Raw genomic sequence first — 23,850 nt, 5'->3', positions numbered from 1 at the left:
AGTATCAGTAGTTCTTTAATTGTTCTGGCTTATGAAGCTGCTTGTTTCCCTTGTCTTTTTTTCCCCAATTTAAAGAGCAGAAGGACTGTGACAACCACTGCACTGAACAACACCCAAAAGACAAAACACTTGTCTTTACCCAGTCCCTGGGTGCTGGGACAGCAGTGCAGCCATGTGCACTGTACCAAACACTTGCACAAAATACTTCCAGTACAATCCCAACACAGGAATAAGCTTTCTAAGTGCTTCTGCTGCCATACTTTATTCTTCAACACACCCACCATTAAACAAGGAACATTACACAAACAGAACACAAAATGTGCTTTGAAGGTTTTTAATGGAACTTAAAACTTTTCTTACACAGATGTTTTTTTCTTACAGCGTAAAAAAAATGTAAAATTGTCCAAACTTACAAACTTGGAAAATTAGAGACATTTCAAGTATGCAATCAACCTCGTTTTATGAAAACAATGTATATTCCAAGTCCAAAATGTATGAGTCTTTCCTAGCATCCTGTGTCCTGGTGGTTGATCCTCCTGTCCTCTACTGTCCAGAGGAGGCAAAGCTCAGTCCCAGGCCGTACCATATTCATTCACTGAGGAGGAAGAAAAAACCAATTCCGTAAGAAGCAATTCTGCCCCACCCCTGTAATGGTTAAAACCTTTGTAGAGGGGATTGGACCATTAAATCACATGAGCCTTATGGCAGGCCCATAGCTGCAGCTTTGGGAAGTCTGCTACTGGTTTATGAAATCACAGGCAGATGACAGGAAGGAGCTGCTCTGCCAGAAACACTCCAAGAAAACAGCTGAACCTATTGTGGAAAAGACATCTTAGACATAAGATAAAACAATGGTAAAAGGATCTTCAGCTTTATTCAAATACAACTCAGAAAACACCACCTGTCCAGGTGAGGATTCCAGTGACTGCTCTGTCTCAGCTGCAGGGCACCTGTTTATCAGGCTTGCATCACATTAGTTAATGTTTATACAACTACTACCAAACAACAGCACAGCGTTGTCTTCAAAAGAAAGCTGCCCATAAGGGGTATGTTTCTTCATACATCTTTGCTGTTCCTCACACACATATTACTTCTGTGAGTAAAACTACATTAGTAATGTCATAACATACCTTTTATTTTTCTTGGTTAGGTTTAGAGTATTTCTCACCTGGCTTGAGTTCGAGTCCATTTCAAGGCGTGGCGTGGAGGTACAGCAACAGTGGGATGGTAGAAAGTGCAGTCTGGTCTCGTACATTGTGTATTAAACCTACAATGCTAAAACCAAAAGTATTTCAGAAGAGGCTTCTCAGTGCTGGCTGCCTGAACTCCTGAACATGCTGAGCTGTACTGTGACCCTGGTATTGCTGTGTGACACATCTCACCTGCAACTGAGCCAACACCTGCCTCCACCAGTGCAACCAGCTCAACCCAGTGACAAAAAATCCTTTTCAAGATGTACCAACTATGAATTTCATGCTCCAAAACTGTCACTGCACTCACTGGTGGTGATTCCTTTGCTTGCAACAGTTTACAGAGTTCAGCTTAAATTGATCTCTGTGTACAAGTCAGGAGCACGAGGGGGAAGAAAAGCCAGAGTATCTGGCTAATAGTATCTGAGCATGGGTATTTTGGCATTATTAGGGCTGGAAAAAGCACTACACTTCCTGGCATTAGATGCAGGGACACAATTCTATACAAGTACCCAAGTAATAGACTCCTGTAGTATAAAGATTACATTAATAAATTTTAGAGTAACTGGGCAATCTTTAAAGTTTTTTGTATTTTATAGCATATCTGAAGGAAGAGTCAAGAGTCTTGAGACAGATTCCTTCCCAAAAGGCTCCTCTCTGGGTATATTCTGAAGAGATATGTCCTATTTGAAGCTCCCCAGCAGCATTTGGTAATAAGATAACTTGAAAGTATAATTTTCCAAATTCCTTAAATCACTACATTTGTGTATTCTCCTTATAAAGCAAAGTCAAAATGTGAACAGCAAAATAAAAAAGTGTTAAATCCTATTAACATTTCCTGTCCCAAAGTAGCATGTTTTAAGTCTCTTTCTAGAACGGAAGGAAGATAGGAGATATATCTTACTTTTGGGTGGTAAAATGGACACTCCATTTTCTTACAAGCTGGAAAAAACTTGCACAGCGGACTACTGGAGGGTATGGACAGTGTGGGCAGGGGTGCTAACAGTAGAAACAAAAAGAACAGGAAGTGAGTCTGGATCAGAATAAATTGCCTTTTCAAGACGGCTCTGCACAACCTTAAATACATCAATCTTTCTGCTAAAAATTCCATTTTATAATACACCAAAATTCAGCAAGAAATAAAACCAGCATTTCCCAATGCAGTTAGTAGATCCTGGAGTAAAACAAGGCTATCAGGTAATCATTTAACTTGGTTCTTCCCCATCACAGAGATTCCAGTAGGCAGAGAATCTCAGATGTTAAATTTAGCCAGCAGGAAGCCTGTTAGAGTTTCAGCTGACCAAACAGAGAAGCACAGGCACTGCACTTTCCAGGAATATGGAGGAGCTGCTGGAAATGATACAGGAGACAAGCACATTGTACTTGGTTTCTGGCGAGGTAACAAAACTGCATGAACTGACTAGGGGCTAAATTACTTCCAAAAGATCATGCAGTAAAGGTCCTGCACCTCGGCATGGTTCAAAGGCTCAACACCAACCCGTATCAAACACAGCTACTGTCTTCAGCAAGTAACCTCACCCCAAAAGTCATCCCATCACTACACCAACTTCACTTCTACACTGACATTAAAGAAAAAAAAATGTTCAAAGGCAGGAGCCTCTGTTTTCAGTGTGTATCACAGGCCCTTGGTACAAGATATGTCCAATTTAAGGAAAAAAATCTGAGCAAAACTGCAGTGCTGGCTAATCCCTTCAGAGAAACAGACAAGTTGTGCAAGTCACCACTTTGGCCTTGCACAGCCTTTATAGGGACTCCTGTGTAAGAGCATTGGAGGATTTTTCTGGTAACAGTTTTTGCAGTAACACTGGATTATTATTCTTAAACTTGCATTAAGAATTGTAAAAAAATTAAGTCAACTCAAGCAAAAAAAAAATTTTTTTTATCACTGTCAGTTTCTGTTTCCAGAAATACTGTTGTCCCTTTAGCACTGTCATTGAAAGCTCAGAAAACAAGATGTGCTCACCTGGTTTAGGAGATGGATGGGGGATTCGTCGACTGGCGTGAGTGTAAGGACAGTCTGGCTTAGTGCACTTCGCATCGTATTTACAGTTTGGATGGATGAACAGACATTTATCAGCAAATTTGCAGTTAGGAAAAACTCTGAGGGAAAAGAAATTGAGTTAAAAGCTCATACTTGGAGCAAAATCCCGAGGCATCTGTTGCACACCAAAGCCAGAGTATCACAGAAAGCCAGAGGTGCAGCAGGGCTGGGGCATGTCTTGGTTCCCTCCCAAGTGGGACACACAGTGTAGTGCATGAACTGTGCACCCACACAGCTGCACTCAGCTGCTCTTCCTGCATACCCCACCTCCATGCAGTGAACAACTGAACCACCTCACTCTCAGGACAGTTTGGTCCCAAACTCCTTGGTGCAAGCCAGGACACGTCCCTCCTACTGTGTGGCAGAGTGACAAAGGCACTGTGAAATCAGACCTTGCCCAGAGAGGGGTGCAGTGTTCCCTAGTAACATGGTTTTCTCTGAAGAGTTTTATTTTGAATTTAGTTACACCAGATTTTATAAGATAACTCAAATGTCCAAGTAACTGAAATTACCCAATCTGGTAAGAGTTACCTCAAAACAGGCACTGTTTTCCTGGACTGTTGGTGCTTATGGAAGAGAAGTCAAAGGCACAGGGCACGTTCAAGAGTTTGCCTTCTCTTTCCAATTTAAAACCCATAATCACTGCATTACTATGTAACAATAACCTAACCTTCAAAAGCACTGTAACAGCTGGCAGAAGAGGGCCTAATCTTTTAAGATGCTAATTCTTGCATCTTCAAGCAACTCAGGGACACCAGCCTGTACTCTAAACTAAAGCTTTCTTCTGCAAGGGTGCAGCAGCCATCCCAGTGTTCTGACACTTGGGAGAGGGACAGAAAACAGAAGGAATAACAGTGTGATAATCTAGCTCTGATCCTGCCCTGACAGGTTTGTGCTGCCTTGGAATATTTACTGGCACAGAGCAGAAGTTTGCAGCACTGGAATGAAAATCAAAATAGCATGTCAAGTGGATGAGCCCTGTACTACTCACTTGCAAGGTAGTGTGGGGTGATGGTACACACATTCATCTCCATTTTTACAGGCAGGCCAGTACTTGCAGCGGTCCAGCACCTTCTCCTGCCTTTGTAGCATACTTAAGTCTTCCATTTCCACTGGATGGTAAGAAAGAAGAAAAAAAACAACCCCAAGCTGGGACCTTTATGATTCTATATGCAACTTGGTGTAAACAATCTAGCATGATCAAAATTCACTGTACTTCTATTCTCTCTTAATCAAAAAAATCATGACAGTAAGAGTTTATGTACATCATATTTTCCAAAGAAAATTTCCAAAACCATAAAGTGGAAAGTCATAATACTAGACTTTTGGCAGCTTAATCATAAAATATCAAATTTGCACTGTTTACAAGCAAAATAAATCAGTTTTCTTTTTCAATCCGAACTGATTTAAAGATTTGGACAGACAAGGCAATGATCCCAGCTGAACCTGAGTTATGACTGTTCTGCTGAGCCATGAGTTAATTATAGCCATGTTTCTTTCTCCAAGGTATTTTTTACTCTAGAAATTTATTTCAAGAGATGAAAGTTAAAAATCAATTTTTATGATAATCGGATTTATTATTATGGGAGCATATACTGAAGAAGAACCACTTTATGTAATTTGTTAAGACACTTCAGTTACCTGAACCCAGACTCTATTCCAAAAAGTATTTTAAGAAATTCTAAGCTGAAACATTCCACACCTTCACTATCCTTACAAAAACATGAGACTTTGACTTTCTCCTATTTAAATTGCTTAGAAAACCTTATTCTCCAAATTCAAACAATTGTACATATGTTGCTGTTGTCTTATTTCCCCAATCTGCCTAAACCTTTGGCTTTTCAAAGTTTTCCAGCACTGCCTAGATTTCCTTCTCTGATCCCATTGATGACACAAATTGCTCCAGCTTCATTCCATCCTTAGCCTCATTTATGCCTTCTCCTTGCAACCCACCAAAGCCAAATAATGCCATCCTGTTGTAGGACCACACTGGCCCATACAGATCACTTCCACATGGATCTGATTGTGTGTGAGCTCCAGTCCCATCCCTGCAAATTCACAGGAATCCTCAACAGAGCTAGGACTGTGCTAGCAACTCTCCTCTACCAACCAGCTTTGGTGAGGAGTCTGAAGCTACACACAGCAAAGCATGGATTTGCAAGGAAAGTACTCTAACAATCATTTCTCTGTGCTAGTGAAGTGCATGAATACACAACATTCCCTTAATCTTTAAGGCTGCCTTAATCTTCTGCAGCCAGGGAAATGAAAGGACATGGACTTAGAAGACTTTTTGCTATGGTGCTCTCATAATTGCATTACACATTTACAGCTGGATCCATGCAATTTAAGGGTTCTCAGCACAGCCCTCAGGCATGTACTCAACAGGCCTATGACAAAACAGTAACCTCTGTGGTTTTCATCACCATGTCAGCATTCTAAACAATTCAACGTGGCTCAGCAAGCAACTTCTCATGTTATTCAAAAGAAATATAGAAAGAGAATATAGAAACCTTCTCGTAAAATCACGCACTGTTAAGTTCTGCTTTCAGGTGCTAGCCACTGGACTCTACCAACACCTTACACTACCAGGCTCCTTCTGGTGCTTCTTGACAGAAACATTAATACCATCTGACACATTTTTAAAGGTTCAAGGCATGTCAGTGTGTTAACTGTAACATCACCTGTCAATCAGCACAGGGACAAATTATAACAGGTCAACCAGAAGGGCAGATTTCTGGCAATGAAGACCAACTACATTTGCAAAAAAAAAACCAAAAAAACCCCACAAAACAACAACAAAAAAGCCAACCCCACAAAAAAACCCAAAAAAACCCAAAAAAACCAAAAAAAAACCACCCCAAAAACTCAAAAAAAGCCCAAACAAACAAAGAAAAAAACCTACCTAAAAAAACCCAACCAAATTTTACCAAATACTAAGATGTGTGGAGAACTACCATGTGCCATATTGTTCTAGTATTCCAAGACAAAGGCTTCTGAAGATATGGTCCCACTGAACTCCCAGATTTCATTTGCCTAAAGAATGCTCTAATTTGAAGACTAAACACCACCACTTGGGTTTCTTAAGAATGATATATCCAGGAGGTGTAGCCATGCTCAAGCAGCACAGCAAGGTTGGTCAGTATAATTACCATCACAGTTCTCCAGCTGCCTGGTTACAATCTGCATCTGCTGTGCTCGAAGACTTTTCAATCCTCTGCCAGCACACATGTGCTGGGTAACTGGCTTCAACCCTTCCATTAGACACATCTCTTCCTCCTCCTGATCAGAGAGATATCCTGGTGGACTGGGCACGCCATCCAGTGTCACAATGAACTTGGGACTAGCAGGCTTCTCTGGCTGTGCAAGCTGGTCTCTATTAAACAAAGAAATATAGTAAATTTACATTTTCTGACTCAAGAAATTTGAGTGAATGTGAGCTGTGGTAGTGAGTGAAAGTAGTACAAGCTTATCAATGTCAGTAGTAGTCAAGCAGTAACAGATCTTCTTTTAGCAATTACTGGTAATGCACTCCAGTTAGCAGTTAGACTTCTAGTCCCCCTGAAGCACTAATAAGAACCACAGCTCTAGGTACAAGTTCAGTTTGCTGCATTCTGCTCAACAGACAGATCCAAAAGCTCATTTACAAACAGTCAATCCTGTGGAATTTGCAGTTTTGAGGCAGAAAAAGAGAGTAAATATCATTCCTGGAATTACAAGCCTTTTAACACACCAAACATGTGTCTCCTCAAAATTACTGAAAAGCACATTATGAAACAAGTGGTGTAAAAGTCTTTAGAACTAGGATGAGAGAATTGCAATACTGATACTAAGAACTTTGACACTCAGCCAGACTAAAAGGTCAGACACTAATAGCCTAGTGTCCTGTATCTGACAGTAGTCAGCATGGATAAGAAGGAGCATTAAAACAGGGAACATATACATTTTCTCCAGCCTTTCACCATCCCATCCATTTCACCTGAGGGATTTCCTGAATGACAAGTGATTCTAAGTATTGGAGAACTGTGGAGCTCTCATCTTAGACAAACAGCATTGGGATAAACTTTGCTTCCATATGAAGTGAGGCTAAAAGCAACTACACTGTAGAATGCCTTTAAGAGGACAGAAACCAGAACATGAAAAACACCATGAGCAAAAACTTTCAGACTGAAGGAGTCAGAAACCGACCTATTCACATGCAAAAATGTACCTCTCTCCTATAGCACAGTCACAGCTTTTAACTGTAATATTGCCAGGTTATCCTTTTGGGTTTGTTTGCTCAGTGTTAGTTTTGTTTGCAATTAACACAGGCTGCTGAAAGCCACTCACAGAAAGGAAACACCAGCAGATTCTCAAGCACAGCAGCCCAGGTGATGAAGTTCATCACGCTGTTCAGAGTGGCTTTAACTTGTAACAAGTAGGACTATTTGTTACCTGGAACTTCGTTTGAAGCTGACATGAACTTTAAGCTTCTCCTGGTCAAACTCTCCAGTAAGGAGCCTTAAATCATTGTCCAGGATTCACCACACTCAATACTATGTTAAAAGATTTTTCTTAAGAAATGTAATCCAAGGGTTAAACAGGTATAAAACTAAAGGCAATTTAAGCAAAATGGTTACTTGACTAAGATTTCAGAAATCAGAACAGAAGAGCAGTACTTTCAGTTCCTTCTTTCTTGCAAATCAAAGACTTGCTCAAGCTACAGTTGACCCTACGATTACTTTCCTAGAGAAGGATTCCTGTGAGGCTTTTTGCCCCTGCTTTTTTTCTTCTGCTATTCAAAGTCAGTCCATTTTGCATGATTTCACACCTCCTGACTGACCTGACAAAGCACAAGTCTGACCAATTGGCTCCATCTAAACCACAAACAAGCAATTTGACTAGCAACCCTCCTAAATGCAGTAGCTTTTCACCGTGTCTGTATCAGACGTCCTGAGTGAACTCGCACTGCCTCTGTGCCCTTCTTCCCCAGTTGCTGATTCTGTGGCACCATCTCCTCTGACAACCTGGGCTTCTTCAGGATGAACGAGCGAGTATCTGAGTGCACCAGAGACTCTGGGTCACAGTAATCTGCATTGGGAGAAAAATTACATAGAAAAGAGTAAAATAAGGTGGCAGTTGTACTCTTATAGCATATTTCTAATATCAATTTACATGGTCACTAAGCTAATCTTACTTTGTTTTAATTTCTTCCTAGTAGTTTCCAGCAAACATTTTTACTTTCCTGTTAATTCCACAGGGGTACATCCACAGAAGCCATAAGCCATATTAGGTCAGATCAGGAAATTTTATAAGTGGAATGGCTATACTGAAACAGCATTGAACAACTCCCCTCCCCCTCCAAATCTCTCATCCTCTGAACAGCTACTAATGTAATGCATTCATTCCTTAGAGATGTAGAAACTAGACAATTGTAGAAATTAGTATAATTAATTGAAAAGGAGTATCTTAACATTCACTGGCCAGTAATATTAGATGTCAAGAAAAAAGATCACAAGACTTAACCCTGAGACACTTGCAAGGCATCTTCAATCATAGGATCAATCTGAAGCCGACAAGAGAGCTCCTTTTGTTCAATTCCTAAAAAAAACAGCAATAAGAAGCATATTTAACAGCATGTCAACATGAAACTATAGATTAGAGAACTGAGGTACAATCTCTTAATTCTTTTGATTAAAAAAATCAACAACAAAAACATTCACACTTTTAACATTTTCAAAAGCCATTCTCATTATTATGAACCCTTTTCCCATTGTTTCAGGAACAGTAACATGGCAAAATCTAAGTACTGTAGGACACTACTCGTTCCTATAATCGCTGCTCAGTACAAATGAGGTCTGTGGGCACAGCAACTGATGAAGGCCAAGTTCCTCCTCCTCATTTGTAGAGGAGTTGGCCATTCAGAGAACACACACAGAGGAAAGCAAGTAGCAAGGGACTACTTTACAGTCTTCTTAAAAGAGCTGAAGCAAATCAGAGCAGCACTGTTCTACATTTGAGATATGGCTTGAAAACTTATTTTTGCTTTCTGTACATTTCCTAAGCAAGCTGTCATTTCCATTTCAATGGTAAAAGAGCGAAAATATTAAGCATAATTATTTTCTGTGCATTAATTCAAAGGCTGATAAAGCTATTTCTCACATACTTTAGGGTGGTAGAAAGATTCCAAATACATCTATATTAGGAATAAGCAACTGCAAAAATCTTTTTAAAATAATGAATGTTTACCATTCCTTTACAATGATTATAGGATGATGTAACAAAAATCTTACTCAAAACCAAATTTAATTTATTATCCAAATATCTAAACACTTAGCAAGTATAAACTAAGTACTTGTTATAGACATACTTTTTCTCCTGCCTTACTTCTATGATTCCCTGTGACTAACAATCCCCCATCCTCTGTAAGAAAACCATGCTGAAAAGGCACTTTGACTGCCTTTAAATATTATGCCCTTTAGGAGATTCAAAACAGAAGTAAAAACCAAAGCTGACACAGTTAGCCTGGTATCAGCTGTCCTATAAGAGCAAATAGAGTATTCTTATATTTAAACTGAAAAATAAAACACTATAACCATTTGTGTGGAAACCATGCGTTGGAAGAATCTTTTAATACTTCATATGCTGGAAAATTGTTTTAAATACTCTAGAGTATCTTCACTCTCACTTAAGCTTTGTGACAGAATTACTCCTACAAGATACTAAGGAAAATATGCAAAAGATGGGGAAAAGAGAAGGAATCCAAATGTAAGTGCTTATGCAAAATTATTGTTCAGTGACACACCACAGAGCTGTAACATTCTTTGCTTACTGATTAATTCCTCTGAGGTTGTCTGTGTGTGTGTTTGGATACATGGATCTATCTGACAGCCATGCTTTTGAAAGCTGCACGGTCTTCAGGGCAGCTCTGCATGCAACTTCTGATGCAGACTTAAAAATTAAAAGCATTCCTTTCCTTTTCTCTGCTCAGCTTGTACAATGATATTCCCTAGTATAAATTCTTGAAAAATATTATCAGATGACCTTGAATTCCTTCAACTGTCTGCTCCTTTGACTCTTCTACTTGAAGCTGAGAACTCAGAACAGGCAGTCTGCTTTGCACATGAATTACTTCTAACTGTGATTCTTCTGGGCTAATTCGAGTTCTTGGTGCAACTGGAACAGTCTGTTTCTGTGGAACTTTAAATAGAGAAACAATGGCAAATCATTTACATACTACCCAATCACACAACAGTACTGTTTTTAGATATATTGTGCTAAAATAACTCTCACAAATTCCTAGACACACACAAAAACCCCAAGCGTCTGTCTCCACAAAAAGCACCTTTAGCTATTTGTAAAATTCTTATTGTTCAAGTGTATTTGTGCATGTGCACAGAGCACCCTGAGTGGCACCTCAGAACTCCTATTTGTAAGACAGAACAGCATGAGAAGGATTAGAGTGACAACAGCAAACCACTCATTCATCCACTTCTACATATAATTAATGTGGTACTTTCTGACAGTTTTGAAATCACTTTTAATTCCATCTTTCATATAAATAATCATGGATCATCAATATGTCTTTTCATATGATGCTAGCTACCCTTTGCTGAAGTGCTTGCAAATAGAATAAAACAAAAAAATGGCAGCAGATTCATAGAATCACTTAGGTTCAAAAAGATCCTCTCCCTCATTTATGTTTTCATAATTCATCACTGAACATCAATGCAATGAAACAAGACACAGTAAATCCCTCAAGTATAACTGACTTGCTATTTAGCATTCAGACTTCTCTCTAAGCACTTTCTTTAGCTTGGATTTATACAAGAGAATTTGGAAATATCACAGATTAACACAAGCAAAATCAATGCTAGTTACCAGTGGAATAATTGGTTGTTTTTGTAACCGATTCCTGTGCTTCAGAGATTGCTTTCAGTATTAAATTCTTATTGGCCTGTTTTGAAGGCGGCAACGAAGGTCTAAAGGAAATAAAAAAAAAATTAATCAGACACGGATTGCACAGCAACAGTATCCATGTTAAAGACAGTTATTTCAACAGGAAAAATATTAACAGAAATCATCTACAATTATTTTATCCAAAACAGTTTTCAGTTAATCTATTCTCTCAGTGGATGGGGATCCACAAAACACTCTAAAAAATGGAAGCCCAGATGTCTGATTTCACCTCTCAAACTGCTGTAAAACCACGCTACATATGAAAGGCACTCTCTGTCATTAATTTTTTCCCACCTCTGCCCACCACTTTTCTCTTGCTATGTTTGTGCTGGCACCAATAATTATGCAGCCATCCTGAGAAATATGATCCAGCTGCATAATTACAATGACTCTATCAAAAACATATTATTTGTAAAAAGAGGCTTTCTGCTTGTCTTTAAAATCAACAATAAGGAAGCTTAAATCAGACCAATGTGCTGTGGTACTGAAGATAAATTAAAAACAGTATATTAGCTTACAATAAATCTTATACAGCTATCACTGTAGGTCAGTAGAACCATCTCTTCTCTAGTTTATATGTTCTTACACTGTTGTTAAAAATCACATACAAAAGGTATACATTTTGACTAATGCCTGAAATTTGGATAGAATTAGGGAGCAGAAAAAAGGGAAAAACCTCTGAAGACTGTTTGAAAAGTTGAAATCACCTTAAAGAACAAGTGATAACTGGTTTGAAAACAATTCTTAAAAATAAATCAAATTACTGAAAAATTATTTTACTGTAATAAATACCTGGTCTGAAACATGTCAACATTCATGTTCTTTTGCCAGTAAGCTTCACCCAAATAATGTAAAAATTCACACTGCGTTGCATCTTACATGCAATAATGCAAAGAGGTTACAAAATCAAAGGCAAAAGGGTGGCATAAAAAGGCATCTCATCCACAGAGTTGTGAGATAGTACAAAAAAATATTAAAATTGTTTACTAAATTTTGTCTGTCAATTTTTGAAAGTGCAAACTGATTTTCCCCACTTCCAAAGTTTTCATTCATTATATTAATTCTTGAAAACACAGAAACAGTGAGACCTTCAGTACCTTCTCTCTGGCTTTGCAGGTACAGACACACTGCTGGAGATGCTTCCTGTTCGCAATCCATAGTCTTCCTCTTCCTCTTCATCTTCTCCATCATTACAGAACTTTTTCACTTTGACTACCGAGCTTACAACAGGCAGCCGTCTCTTCCTGGAGCTTTCCTCCTACAACGCACAGAGCAGGCAAAACAGCTCATTTAGCATAAACTAGCAAAGAAAGCACTGCAATTCCAGCCGGAGCCAGGAGATGGAGTACTTCCATTCCAGTTGGACAAGTGACTGCTCTGGGTAATATGAAAATCAAACACATTTACACTGAAACATGTCACTGGAAATGTAACTGTAAACAACACTAAGGAAAAAATAAGAAAAAAATCTCTCAAGTACAGAAAAATTATCCAACGCCGACAGAAAACCAGGGTTTTCCAAAGAAATTTATAGTATTCATCTGATGAGTATGTTGAAAGACTGAAGGAGAAAAGTGCAATCAGTAAAAATTAATTTCTTCCTCTGTATCAACTCTAATTTCAGACAGGTGCAACGATTCATTTTAAGCAAGAAAACTACATATTTCAAAGGATGCTAATTGTTACACACAGTCAGAATGGTCCAGTTTAGATAGTGCAAGGTCCCTGTTGTCTCTTCTGGACATTATTCATGCAACAGTAACAGAAGAAAAGTATCACAAGACTTTTTTTGAATATTTCCAAGGAGAGATGCTCCTGACATTCATCAGTGATTTCTGTACATTAAATAAATCATTATATTTTCATTTGCACTTCTCCATTCTCAAAAACTAAGACACCAGAATGTATCTTTGTAAAGCATTCTAGATTTCCAAGTAAAATTCATTATCCTTTATACAGAATTAAGTAGTGGCAAAGACAGAGAACTTTATGAGCTGCAATAAACATAGATGCACTTGCAATACAAGGTTTGTAAAATCATTACAACATTAGTAGCCATAACTATCTTCATTCCTCTCAAAAAAGGCTCTTCATTCATATGGATAGTCTATCAGCTAGGACTACCACCCTGCCTGGCTTAGCTTGGCCTCCAAAGTACTTAGGGCAGCAATCATCTTTTAGTTTGTCCTTGTCCAACATCCATCCCAAAGAATTCTTTACTGACATGGTTCTAAAGAGAATAGTAATAATAATCCTCATCATCATCAATGTATCTGGGCTAATAAACAGCATGCCAAAAATCCTGATTTACAAGACTGTGTAAAGCTGGGGGTATACATAGCACTTAGGGAAAATCATGCTGATTCAATGATCTTAAGATCAGAATTATCATTTCTGATTCATCATATGCAGCTCAATAATGTGCTAATCTGTTAGTCCAAGTCAATATGACATGAAGATGAATATGGTAATTAACCCAGAAATGCAGCAAGCTCTCAGATAATGATGTCAAATTATGCAATCTGTTTTTACCAGTGGACTCAAAGGATGAAATCTCAAACCTACTGGTACTAGTGACAGAAGTCTTTTGATTTCTCTGAGGTCAAGATTTTACTGAAGCATACAAAGCAATTTAGGTTCCTAACAAGACTTTTGCAATAGTTTAGGTTGTACCAACCTCACTGCCCACTTTATCAGCACCGAGTTTGGAGGTGGGTCTGTGACCTTCTGCTAAGCTGCCAAATGCTTCTGGATTGCACAGCTGGCCTGTTTCCAAAGACCTGCAGCCTTGTGTGTCTAACTGGCGGCTCCCCTGCAGGCTGCCCTGCTGTGACAATCTGGGCACGTGCACGTTGCCATCTGCACTCCTGACAGCTGGGGGCCGGTAGATCTCGGCCGAGGGACGAGAGGAACCGTAAGTTACAGTCACAATGGGTTTCTTCCGTGACAAAGGATTCTCCTGCACAAAGTTTAGGTCTTCATCAATTAGATCATCTGGTTCAGGTTTAATGTCAATTACAGCTTCAGAAGGTGACAATTCCCTCAAAGGCTTGACCGTAGACGTTAAGCGGGATGCAGAACCATCTTCACAAGACTGCCTGATAAAAAAAGAAATCACCAACTATTATCTGCAAGTCAAGTCCTGGAAAATGAGATTTGTCTTTTAATCAAAGCCAGGAGGGAAGAATCATTAAGGTATTACTGTTTATACAAATTTAACACACTGATATTTTTCAGTTTGGTTAATTAATCTAAACCCTAATCTAATCTTTGAGCTACATTGCTTAAAGAACTGAATTCTAGTTTAATGTTTTTTTGTACAACAAATTGTAGCACTGCTTTACTCTTCAAAAGTACTTGTATCTTTCCAAGTGTCTGTACTCTTTAGAATGGCTATTACACTCACACAACTACTGATGTCTGAAGGTGCATTAGGAAGTAGCCAGCAGCCTCACCTGGAAGCAGTGTTCCTTTGCTCCTGTGAGCTGGTTGAAACTCTGGAGTCATTTCTTTCAGTCCGAGTGCTTGACACTGCAAGGGGGGGCAAGATATCCTCCCGCCTTCTCTCATCACTCACACATGAACTGCTTTTGCTGGAAGGCAGGTTGCTCTCAAAGATATTAGATTCTGAAGATTTTACACTGGTTGGTTCTGTGGAGACAGGTACTTTTCACTTTTACATTAAACCACATAAACAAAAAAATAACGAAACAGACAAGATATTTTTACAACTCAGACGTATAACACTACACAGAAAAAATAAGCCTCCCTTCACTCAAAATTTAATTTTCTTACTTACCAGTAGTCACGGAGCGCAGCTTATCCAAAACACCATGGAGCCTGAAATAGACAGCAGACAGGGAAGGAAGCAAAAGAGAAAAAGGAGAATTAAAAAACTCTAACTTACATTCAAACTGATAAGGACAGAGATATCTGTCTAGAGATAGATAGAAACTGATCATGTTTTGGAAACTCACTGCCTTTCCACCCTTAAGACTTCACTTTCCATCAACCATAGTATGTTTAACCTCAAAAGGGAGGCTTGAAGTACCTTGCCTCCAATATGTCTTGCACATGCAGGCAGAGTATTCACCACATCATCTGCTTTTGGCATTTAGCTGGTTTACATATTCAAAGCCAGTACTATTCACCTTTCACTACAATCGATGGAGTTAAGTATCAAAAAGATTGATTCAAAAAACCTAAGTTAGAAGCCTAAAGCATAGCCTAAAATTTTACTTTGTATATGAAACTTTAATTACACAGTAGAGTTAAACATAATTGAAAATACAAACTCAAACAGTATAAAACTATTATATATATATAGTATGTAAGATTCTCAGGATTCTCCCACCATGCTTTGTATACATCAACAATATTCTCTGAGATGTGCTGGTGAGCAAAAATATCTCAGCAAAGTACCAAATCTGCCCTTTGCCTGTGAAAAAGGCACTAAGCTGAAGTAACACAAAAAAATATGTGGCTTTAATACAATAAGGCTGTTCAAAAATAAACAGATATTACAGTGAGAAGAAAGAAAAAAACCCCAATACTTAAACTCATATCTTACTTGGAATTCAAACCTGATAATGGGCAAGTCCATAATTTTGGATGAATATTTGAAATGAGCTAAGGGACAAGAACATATTGCAAAGACTGCATGTGGGTATAATGAAGGCTCATAGTTGTTCTCCTTGTGAGCTTTCACTAGAACACTTGTCAGCTGAGCTCTGGAGATGCAGATCAGTTTTCACACTGACCTCAGAATATCTGATCTGACACTTGGTTCAGAGTAAGAAGTGGTGGCCAACCAGCAGGATTGCCAGGTTTGTCACAATTGCTGTGAAACTTTTGCCAGAAGGCCCAAAATTACCAGCTACAGAGACAAACCAAGGAAGGCAGATCTTGCTGAGTACTGCATTTCACCAACATTTAAGAATATATACATTCTGAGTTGCCTTTAGAAGAAGTAAAAGCATATAAAACTCACAGCTACAATGCTATATAACACTTTTCCACCAGTTCCCTTATAGCTTATTCACAGGTTTCATCTTGTCTTCCTTTCCATCCTTCTTTTAACCAATACCTACTTTGGTACCTGATAGAGCACTCTTAACACAAAGTTTGTATTTATTTTTATATATATATATATATATATATATATATATATATATATATACACACATATACACATAAAATGAGAATACTGACTTAGGGTTAAAACAGTCACTATGTTTAAAATTTAAGCAGGTGTCAAAACCAGCTGGTGGTATATGTGCATGTAGTCAATACATCATTTAAAATATTAATATATAAAATGATCTTGATTTCTTTGATGAAATTTGCTTTCTCTACATATTTATTATTTTTTCATTTCATTTACAAAGCCCTGAAAGTGTTTTCTGCTACACTATTTTTTACTGTACATCAGGATTCAGTCAAAACCATAGTACAGGAGCTACATCCTCATCCACTTGTAAACTTCACTGATCTGATTCCCAAAACTACTATAAGAAAGACAACTGCATGATTTCCTGATACACTGAATCCCAAAAGCTTCACCTAGGCAGGCCACAAAAGGTAGCAAAGAAATGCCAGTGCAGTTTTCAAAAAAAAGGTCCATGCTTAATTGTACTCCTCTATTATAGTTTTGACAAATGCCAGGAGAAAAATGTAACCTGTCTAAGTAAAATCAAACTATATCCACACAAGTTACATTATCACCTGGAAATCCATAGGTTTAAATAGCTAATACAGTGAATTGTAATAGCTGGAGCTATTTTTCATTTTTTGTCAGTATTTATGATTTCATAACATAGCCAACTTCTAAAATGTTTCTCTCTGCTATTCAATAACATAAAAGCTCATAGGAAGCAAATACATAGAAGAAATATTAGAACAGAATGTAATGTCAGTATGAATATGTCAAAGAAAGCAAACTGAAAAAGAGAAAAAATTGTAGTATTTTTCTCATCTACACAAAACAAAATAATGATCTTTAAAGCTCTATTAGGTAGGAGATTCAGAAATAAGATTAACTTGAAAAAACTCTGAAAGCAACAAAACCTCTAGAGTCAAATGTCTGAAACGTGGATTTACTTACAGGTTTCTACTGTAAAACAAATTCAATATTAGAAAATGCATAAGAAATATAATGCCTAAATTTGTCATGCAGCATGGAATAAATGAATCTACATTATCAGGAGCTGACAGCAGAATTGAAGTGTTGCTAACTTGTCCTGTTCACAGTAATTCTGAGGTTCTACTTTTGATTTTTGGAGTTGGGTGGTGGTAATAAATAAATAGCCTGAGAGGTGGGAATACCTAAGCATTTGGTGCTAAGCCTTGTCAAAGACAGTACACAGAATTAGATCCACTGCTCATCTGCCCTGATATAGTAATTCCCATGCACAGCAACCTGAAGCACTGTTAGCATAAAAGCAAACAGATTGGTCCTTCACATCTAACTGCAGTGAACAACGCTCTCATGATCACAGGGGCTTTTGCAGGAATAATTTCAACATACAGCCCCCACTTATCTGAGCACTTTATTTACTAATCTGACTGGCTTATAAACAAATATGTCCTCCAGCCCTTTGCCATCTAAATATCACCTCAAAAGCCTAATTGCTGACAGACTAAAGCTAATGTACTTATTAGACATGCAAAGTAGAAGTTTTTATTAATACAAATTACATAATGGGAAGATAAATAACTTTTTAAAATGTCAGGTGTGACTTATAGAAAGCAGTCCTGCACTACTGATAAGAAGTGTGACAAGCAGCTTGCAAACATACCAGACAGTAAACCTGACAGTATTGTTTCCAAGGAAAAGGGAAAGGTCTTCTGTCATCTGCTCTTGACTCTTCTTATTGGCCACCATAACCATAATATAATCAGGGAGCTCTTCATCTAATAGAAAGAGAAATATGTTGTTTTAAAGTATAATACATCATGAAAGACATAGCAAACATCTTTAAACAAGTAACCATTTTCTTTCTGTCTTACTACAAAGACTGTGCAGGCAGAGGATTAGGGACCAAATTAACGAGACTTCCATTTCCTATGAGATTCAATACAAGTCTCATCTACAAGCAAGGAATAAAAGATCCTCAACTTCACAAGAGCATAAGCTGAAGATCAGTGTATTTAAAAAGGGAGTAAACAGAATGGAAAGAAGAACAAAATAAAAGAAAGCCACTCCACTGCCTATATCCTTTTTCTTGAATACCAGCAAACATCTACAATATTAATCACCTCAAATATTGCCAAATACAGCACCTTATCCTTGTTACATTTCCTTTGGTTAGAGAAATGAAACAAATAAATATCCATTTCTGATATGTGCATTGAATAAATCAAAACTGTATTAACTTCCAGATTTTCTACCTACAAAAATAAAACAAATCCCAGCAACTTCACGACTGAATTTCTACTCTGTAATGCATGCAATTTCATACACTGTGAGAAATCCCTTACCTTGCATACAAGGCACTCCCACTCCTCAAAATGCACAGGAAGGTGCTTAGAGCCCAACATTACCACATTAAGGGTTTGGGGAGTTTGGTGTTTGACATTTCACTTTGGCCTAGCTCTGGCCTCTGCTGAAGGACTGACTGCCCCAGTTGTTGCTCAAAGGCATTAGTTGTGCTTCTTGAGCACTGACTTCAATTTAGTTTAATCAAACATCTCATGTCCTCCAATCCCACTCCATGGCATCATGTGATCATAACAATAGTAAGTGCAAACAGCTGGGAAATACCTCAAATTATGAATCTGAATCAAGGTACTGATACAGCTGTGCTTATTCAATCAAGCTAAGACAGAACACAGCACTAAAAAGACCTAAAAAATGAACAATACAAATCAAAATCCAAATGAAAGGAATTGCCTTTCTTCTACACCTGTGTACACTGTAAATAAATTATCTCCCCCCTAGACTACAAAAATACAATTCACACATTGTACCTGCACTACCACTACTCAACGGGCTGACATAACCCATTCCAAGCTTAAACCCTCACTTCTTTTTGGTGGCTTTTTGTTTGTTTTGGTTTTTGTTGTTGCTGCTTTGTGTTTGGGTTTCTTTTTCACTGCAAACTACAAGCTGCACAAGATGAACCAATGTTCAGAGCTAGGACCTTAGAATGAATTTTATTTATTGGCCAAGCTACTTTTAAACATGATAAGCTCTTCAGGTGGTTCAACACATGATAAAGTAAAGAAGATATTTTAAGTACAGATAAAAGCATAAGTTAGCACAATTACCTGTAACAGTATGATAGAAGAAGGAGGTTACTACTTAGTAAGTTACTACTTTCTCAGTAACTGTAGAAACTTAGTAACTTAGTTGGCTTATGCCAACTTAAACTGCATGTGGAACTACAGCCTTTTGAAAAATTTCCTAGCTGATGAATAATTAACTTACTTCATCTTGCTTTAATATATATGAATATTTCCTTTGTAAGCTCTACACAACAAGTTAGTTTCAAAATATTTTCTTGTAGAAGAGTTTTCAAGATAAAAGAATTAGCAGCTACAGAAAGAAACAAAAGCATGGTTCTTGTGCAGAAGCTCAAATAATGGAGAACCAACTTTTTACTGGTTACCTGAAAGAAGACATGGAGAGTTTTTGAAAAAGATTACTTTAAAAGTTGTCCAAAATACTCTAGTCAAGAAAAGAAACCTGAAAAATCACAGAAATTTGGAAACAGTGGTTTAAAAAGAAAAAAGAGGCCAAGGCAAGACAGACTTAGCAATAAAGAATACAAAGTTATTTAAAGAAGTTGAGAAGCTGACTGAGAAGAAACTGCAGACATTGTCTGCTGATCCAGAGAATACAGGAAACCTGTCCTCTGAATACAGAGACAGAAGGCAAATAAAGAAAGAACAGTCATAGCTGGAATCAAAGATGGCTAGTATTCTACCACTATCTCAGTATTAGAGACAAGAAAGACTTTTATTTCAGAAATACAGAAGAAAGCAAAGAATCAAGGACTGAGAAACTGAAACCTGGAATGATGGTAAAACCCCAACCAACCAAACAACAAAAAATGAGTTACTTAAAAAGACAAAGCTTTGAGATGGTGAAAAAGATGATTTTACAATTAAAAAGTTCTAAACATGGTTCCTAGGCACCAACTGAGTTCAGAATATCAGCTCATAGGTAACTCTCTTCTATGGAGCCAATACATTTTTCCATAAATACAATGCCTCCCTTAAGATAAGAAAGAAGATGAATTTGGACTCTAACTTTGAACTTGGCCCTGCAACTCACAGGACCACTAAATTATGCTTTCAATTCCTTTTCTTCACCTGAAATCCAAGAAGCATCACAGACAACAACCATGCAGTTTCAGGACTGAGGTATTTTGTTTCCAACAGAATGCTGTGTTAAGTTACCGACTTCTACTGCTGCAGAAAAGAGCTGCTCTGAAGTGCAACACCCATTTCTTCCCGGGTTCAGAAAAAACAAACAAACAAACAAACCCATAAGACCACAGATGTTCACATGGTTCACCCCTCCTGCCAGAAACCGAAATAAAATCTTCCCCTGCCTCTAAGATTCAGATACATGTATTTCATCATTATTAGCTCAACACAGCTCTTTCATTTTAAAGGTTTCTTCCACATAATGTTTCTGACCTGGCCTTTTAAATTCCTAAGCCACTCACTCATCTTCGTCCTCTCTCCTAATTTTGACAGATGCCTCACACTGAATTCAAGAGCTGTTAAAATTTAAAATATGCCTAAGAAAGACTGATTCCATCTCAGAGTGGCCACAGCTACCTGCTGCTATATTTCCAAGGCTCTTGCTTTATACATGTTTGTCCTAATGCTTCAAAGAAATTTCCTTAGATATTCACATCATGGTTTATTTTCTTTCAAATCCCTTGCCACCATTTCTTATGGGGAAGACTATTAGACTGACTTCTTAGTTGTTTTCTTTTAGTTCTTCATATACTGATGTTCACATACTGCTTCCTCTTATGCTTACTATAATATTTTGTGAAGTATATATCTTTCTTTCTTACTAGTTCAGCACTTCAGGTGTTTCTTCTCATGCTTAAGGCTTCTGTATGCAATAACACAGGTAACAGTAAGTTCCATTAGCTAAGCTGGGTTTTTTCCTACATAATAAAAATGATCTAGAGATGATTGCTGAACACATGGCAAAACTTACCAACATAAGCCCCCAGCTCCTGTAACTTTCCTTTTATAGCACCCTAAAAAATAATGAAATATTATTTAAGGGATGGATCAACAAAGTATTTCTAACTGCAAAGAGGTGGGAGCCTTAGCAAAGTTTCTCTCATTTACTGTTTGAGCAGATTGATTTAACATGTTAAACTTTTCCTATTCTCTATGCTCAGGATAGGAACGTTTTAACAGCGAGGGGCTGACAGCAGAGTAACGGAATCTCACTCTCTCTACCGTACAGACCAGTGCCTGCGCTACCATCCAACCTCCAAGTCCCAGCTGCCCTTTTTTAAGCAGAGACCACTCGGACTCATAAGGTGCAAAGAAAACGAATTTAAGATGATCTGATAAAAGGTGATTCCCAGCTCAGCAGGGAAATAGAAACCTGCCGGGATTTCCAAACTGTGACCGCCGAGTGGGAGCGGCTGACAGACCCTGCCGGTACCGGGGGCTCCCACCCCGGCGCGCCCCCCGGGCAGCCCCGGGGCCGTGCGGGCTCTGCAGGGCGACAGTGGCAACCGCGGGACACCGACGGCACCGGGCAGCTGCCCGTGGGGGGACAGGGGTGCCCCCATTCCGCTTCCCACAAAAACGACTCTCCTGCTCCCGCCCTCCCCGGGGAGTCCCGAGGCCGAAGGACCCCGCGGCCGGCAGCTGTGACGGGGGGGCCGGCCGGAGCCCGGTGCCTCAGCCGCCGGCTGGGCCTGCCCCCACACGCGGGCCAGGCCTCCTGCCGCGGGCGGAGGGAGCAACCGGGCTGCTTCTATCTCACCCGGATCTTGCGGCTGATCTCGGTGCCGATCTCCATGGCCGCGCCGAACCTCCTGCGGCCCGTCCCGGCCCGTCCCCCGCGGCCCCGGGCCCGGCTCCCACCGCAGCCCGCGCGGGTACCGAGCGCCGCTCGGGCTCTGCGCGCGGCCTCCGCCGGCACCGCCCCCTGCCGGGCGGCGGCCGCAGCGCGGCGGGACCCCGGGGCCGAGGAGGGAGCGGCGGGCGGAGCCGGGGCCGAGGGGGCGCAGGGCCTGCTCCGGGCCGCCCCACAGGGAACGGCGTAACTCTGAATGCCAGAACAACAACTGCGGGATTATTCCAATATTAATGCTCTTTCTCGGGAATTACACAAATTGAATACTCTGTTATCTGTTAAAAAACAAATAAATTATGGTATAGCTATACAAAAAGTATTCAAGTAACTCTTTATGTCACACTACAGCTACATAGGTTTTCTGGTGCCCACCACAACCTCTTATCACCTCCTTTCCCCATCGAGGCAGGAGAGAGAAAATATAACAAAAAGCCTCGTGTTGAGATCAAGAACAGGAGACCTCACTCACTGATTACTGTCATGGATAAAACAGAGTTGGGGAAATTAGTTTAATTAACAATCAAATCAGAGTAGAATAATGAGAAGTAAACCCAAGTCTTAAAACACTTTCCTGGCACCTCTTCCTTCTTCCTGAGTTTAATTTTATTTCGGATTCCCTGCCTGTCTCCCTCCAACACCAGGGAACGGGAATGGGGGTTAGGATCAGTTCATCCCCTGTTTTCTCTGACGCTGTTTGCTTCTCCCTGCTCCCAGCAGAAACATCTGCCACACAGACTACATACTCACTGCTGCAGTGTGAATCCTCTTCACGGGCTGCAGTTCCTCACAAATGGCCTCGCCACGGGTCCCTGTCCCACAGGTACAGTCAGTCTGTCCTTCAGGAACAGGCTGCCCCCACAGGGTCACTGGTCCCCGTGGCAAACCTGCTCCAGCGTGGGCTCATCTCTCCCAAGGCCATGGGTCCTGCTGGGAGCCAGCTCGGGCTTCACACACGTCCACAGCCTCCAGGCATCCATGTGCTCCTGCATGGGGTCTTCTGCAGCTGCAGGTGCATCTCTGCTCCCCTGTTGACCTCCATAAGATTCAGGGCCACAGCTGCCTCACCATGGTCTTCACCACGGGCTGCAGGGGAATCTTGGCTCCGGTGCCTGGAGCAGCTCCTGCCCCTCCTTCTGCACTGACCTTGGCTCTGCAGAGCTGTTCCTATTGCATATTGTCATTCCTCTCTCTGGCTGAAATTTGCTTGTGCACAATAACTCTTCTACCCTTCTTACAAATGTCACCCCAGAGGCGCTACCAGGGCCACTGATGGGCTTGGCCTTGGCCAGTGGAGGGTCCATCCTGGAGCTGGCTGGCTTTTTCCTTAACAGACATGGAGGAAGCTTCCAGCAGCTTCTCACAGAAGTCAGCCCTGTAGCCCCTCCACTGCCAAAACCGGCCACACACACCCGGCACAAACATCTACACCCACTACAAGCATCCCTTACTGCTACAAGGGATTAGTTGCAGAGGGGGGAAGAATGATGTGATGACAAGCCTACAAGTAAGCAAAAAAGAAGTAATGTTTGAGGCAAACAATTTATCTTTTGCACCAATTCCCTGGATTCACTTCATCTGGTTTAATGGTAGTCATATTA

General features: G+C 39.7%; 1 protein-coding gene across 4 annotated transcripts; it reads right to left on the bottom strand.

Annotated features, from left to right (window-relative positions):
- Nucleotides 1–318: 318 nt before the first annotated feature.
- Nucleotides 319–22,317, bottom strand: ZC3H14 (zinc finger CCCH-type containing 14). 4 transcript variants are annotated; one of them, XM_054634633.2, is made up of 17 exons: nucleotides 22,160–22,317; nucleotides 21,371–21,413; nucleotides 17,985–18,099; nucleotides 14,987–15,027; nucleotides 14,643–14,838; nucleotides 13,865–14,285; nucleotides 12,285–12,445; nucleotides 11,110–11,210; nucleotides 10,273–10,428; nucleotides 8,755–8,829; nucleotides 8,163–8,319; nucleotides 6,402–6,625; nucleotides 4,244–4,364; nucleotides 3,175–3,311; nucleotides 2,095–2,189; nucleotides 1,169–1,275; nucleotides 319–595 (listed from the first exon to the last, which is right to left on the bottom strand). In XM_054634633.2, exons 1-17 carry the CDS (start codon nucleotides 22,193–22,195, stop codon nucleotides 589–591), a joined length of 2,193 nt encoding a protein of 730 aa, XP_054490608.2. In that variant the 5' UTR covers nucleotides 22,196–22,317; the 3' UTR covers nucleotides 319–588. The 4 variants fall into 4 exon arrangements, with proteins under 4 accessions (XP_054490608.2, XP_054490610.2, XP_054490609.2 ...); XM_054634635.2 differs by lacking the exon at nucleotides 10,273–10,428; XM_054634634.2 differs by lacking the exon at nucleotides 21,371–21,413 and having other exon boundaries at nucleotides 22,160–22,296.
- Between the last annotated feature and the right edge of the window lie 1,533 nt (nucleotides 22,318–23,850).

This window comes from Agelaius phoeniceus, chromosome 6 (assembly GCF_051311805.1).
Source record: "Agelaius phoeniceus isolate bAgePho1 chromosome 6, bAgePho1.hap1, whole genome shotgun sequence".
In the NCBI taxonomy this organism is placed as follows: domain Eukaryota; kingdom Metazoa; phylum Chordata; class Aves; order Passeriformes; family Icteridae; genus Agelaius; species Agelaius phoeniceus.
Note: the sequence above shows the minus strand (reverse complement) of the source record. Positions and strands in the feature narration are given on the sequence as shown.

Coding starts and splice junctions, on each gene's coding strand:
- ZC3H14 (XM_054634631.2), bottom strand. CDS start 22,195: ATGGAGATCGGCACCGAGATCAGCCGCAAGATCCGG. Junction 12,446..13,864: donor CTGATAAAGTGGGCAGTGAG/GTTGGTACAACC, acceptor TGTGCGTTGTAG/GAGGAAAGCTCCAGGAAGAG. Junction 3,312..4,243: donor CACCCCACACTACCTTGCAA/GTGAGTAGTACA, acceptor CTTTTCCCTCAG/AGTTTTTCCTAACTGCAAAT.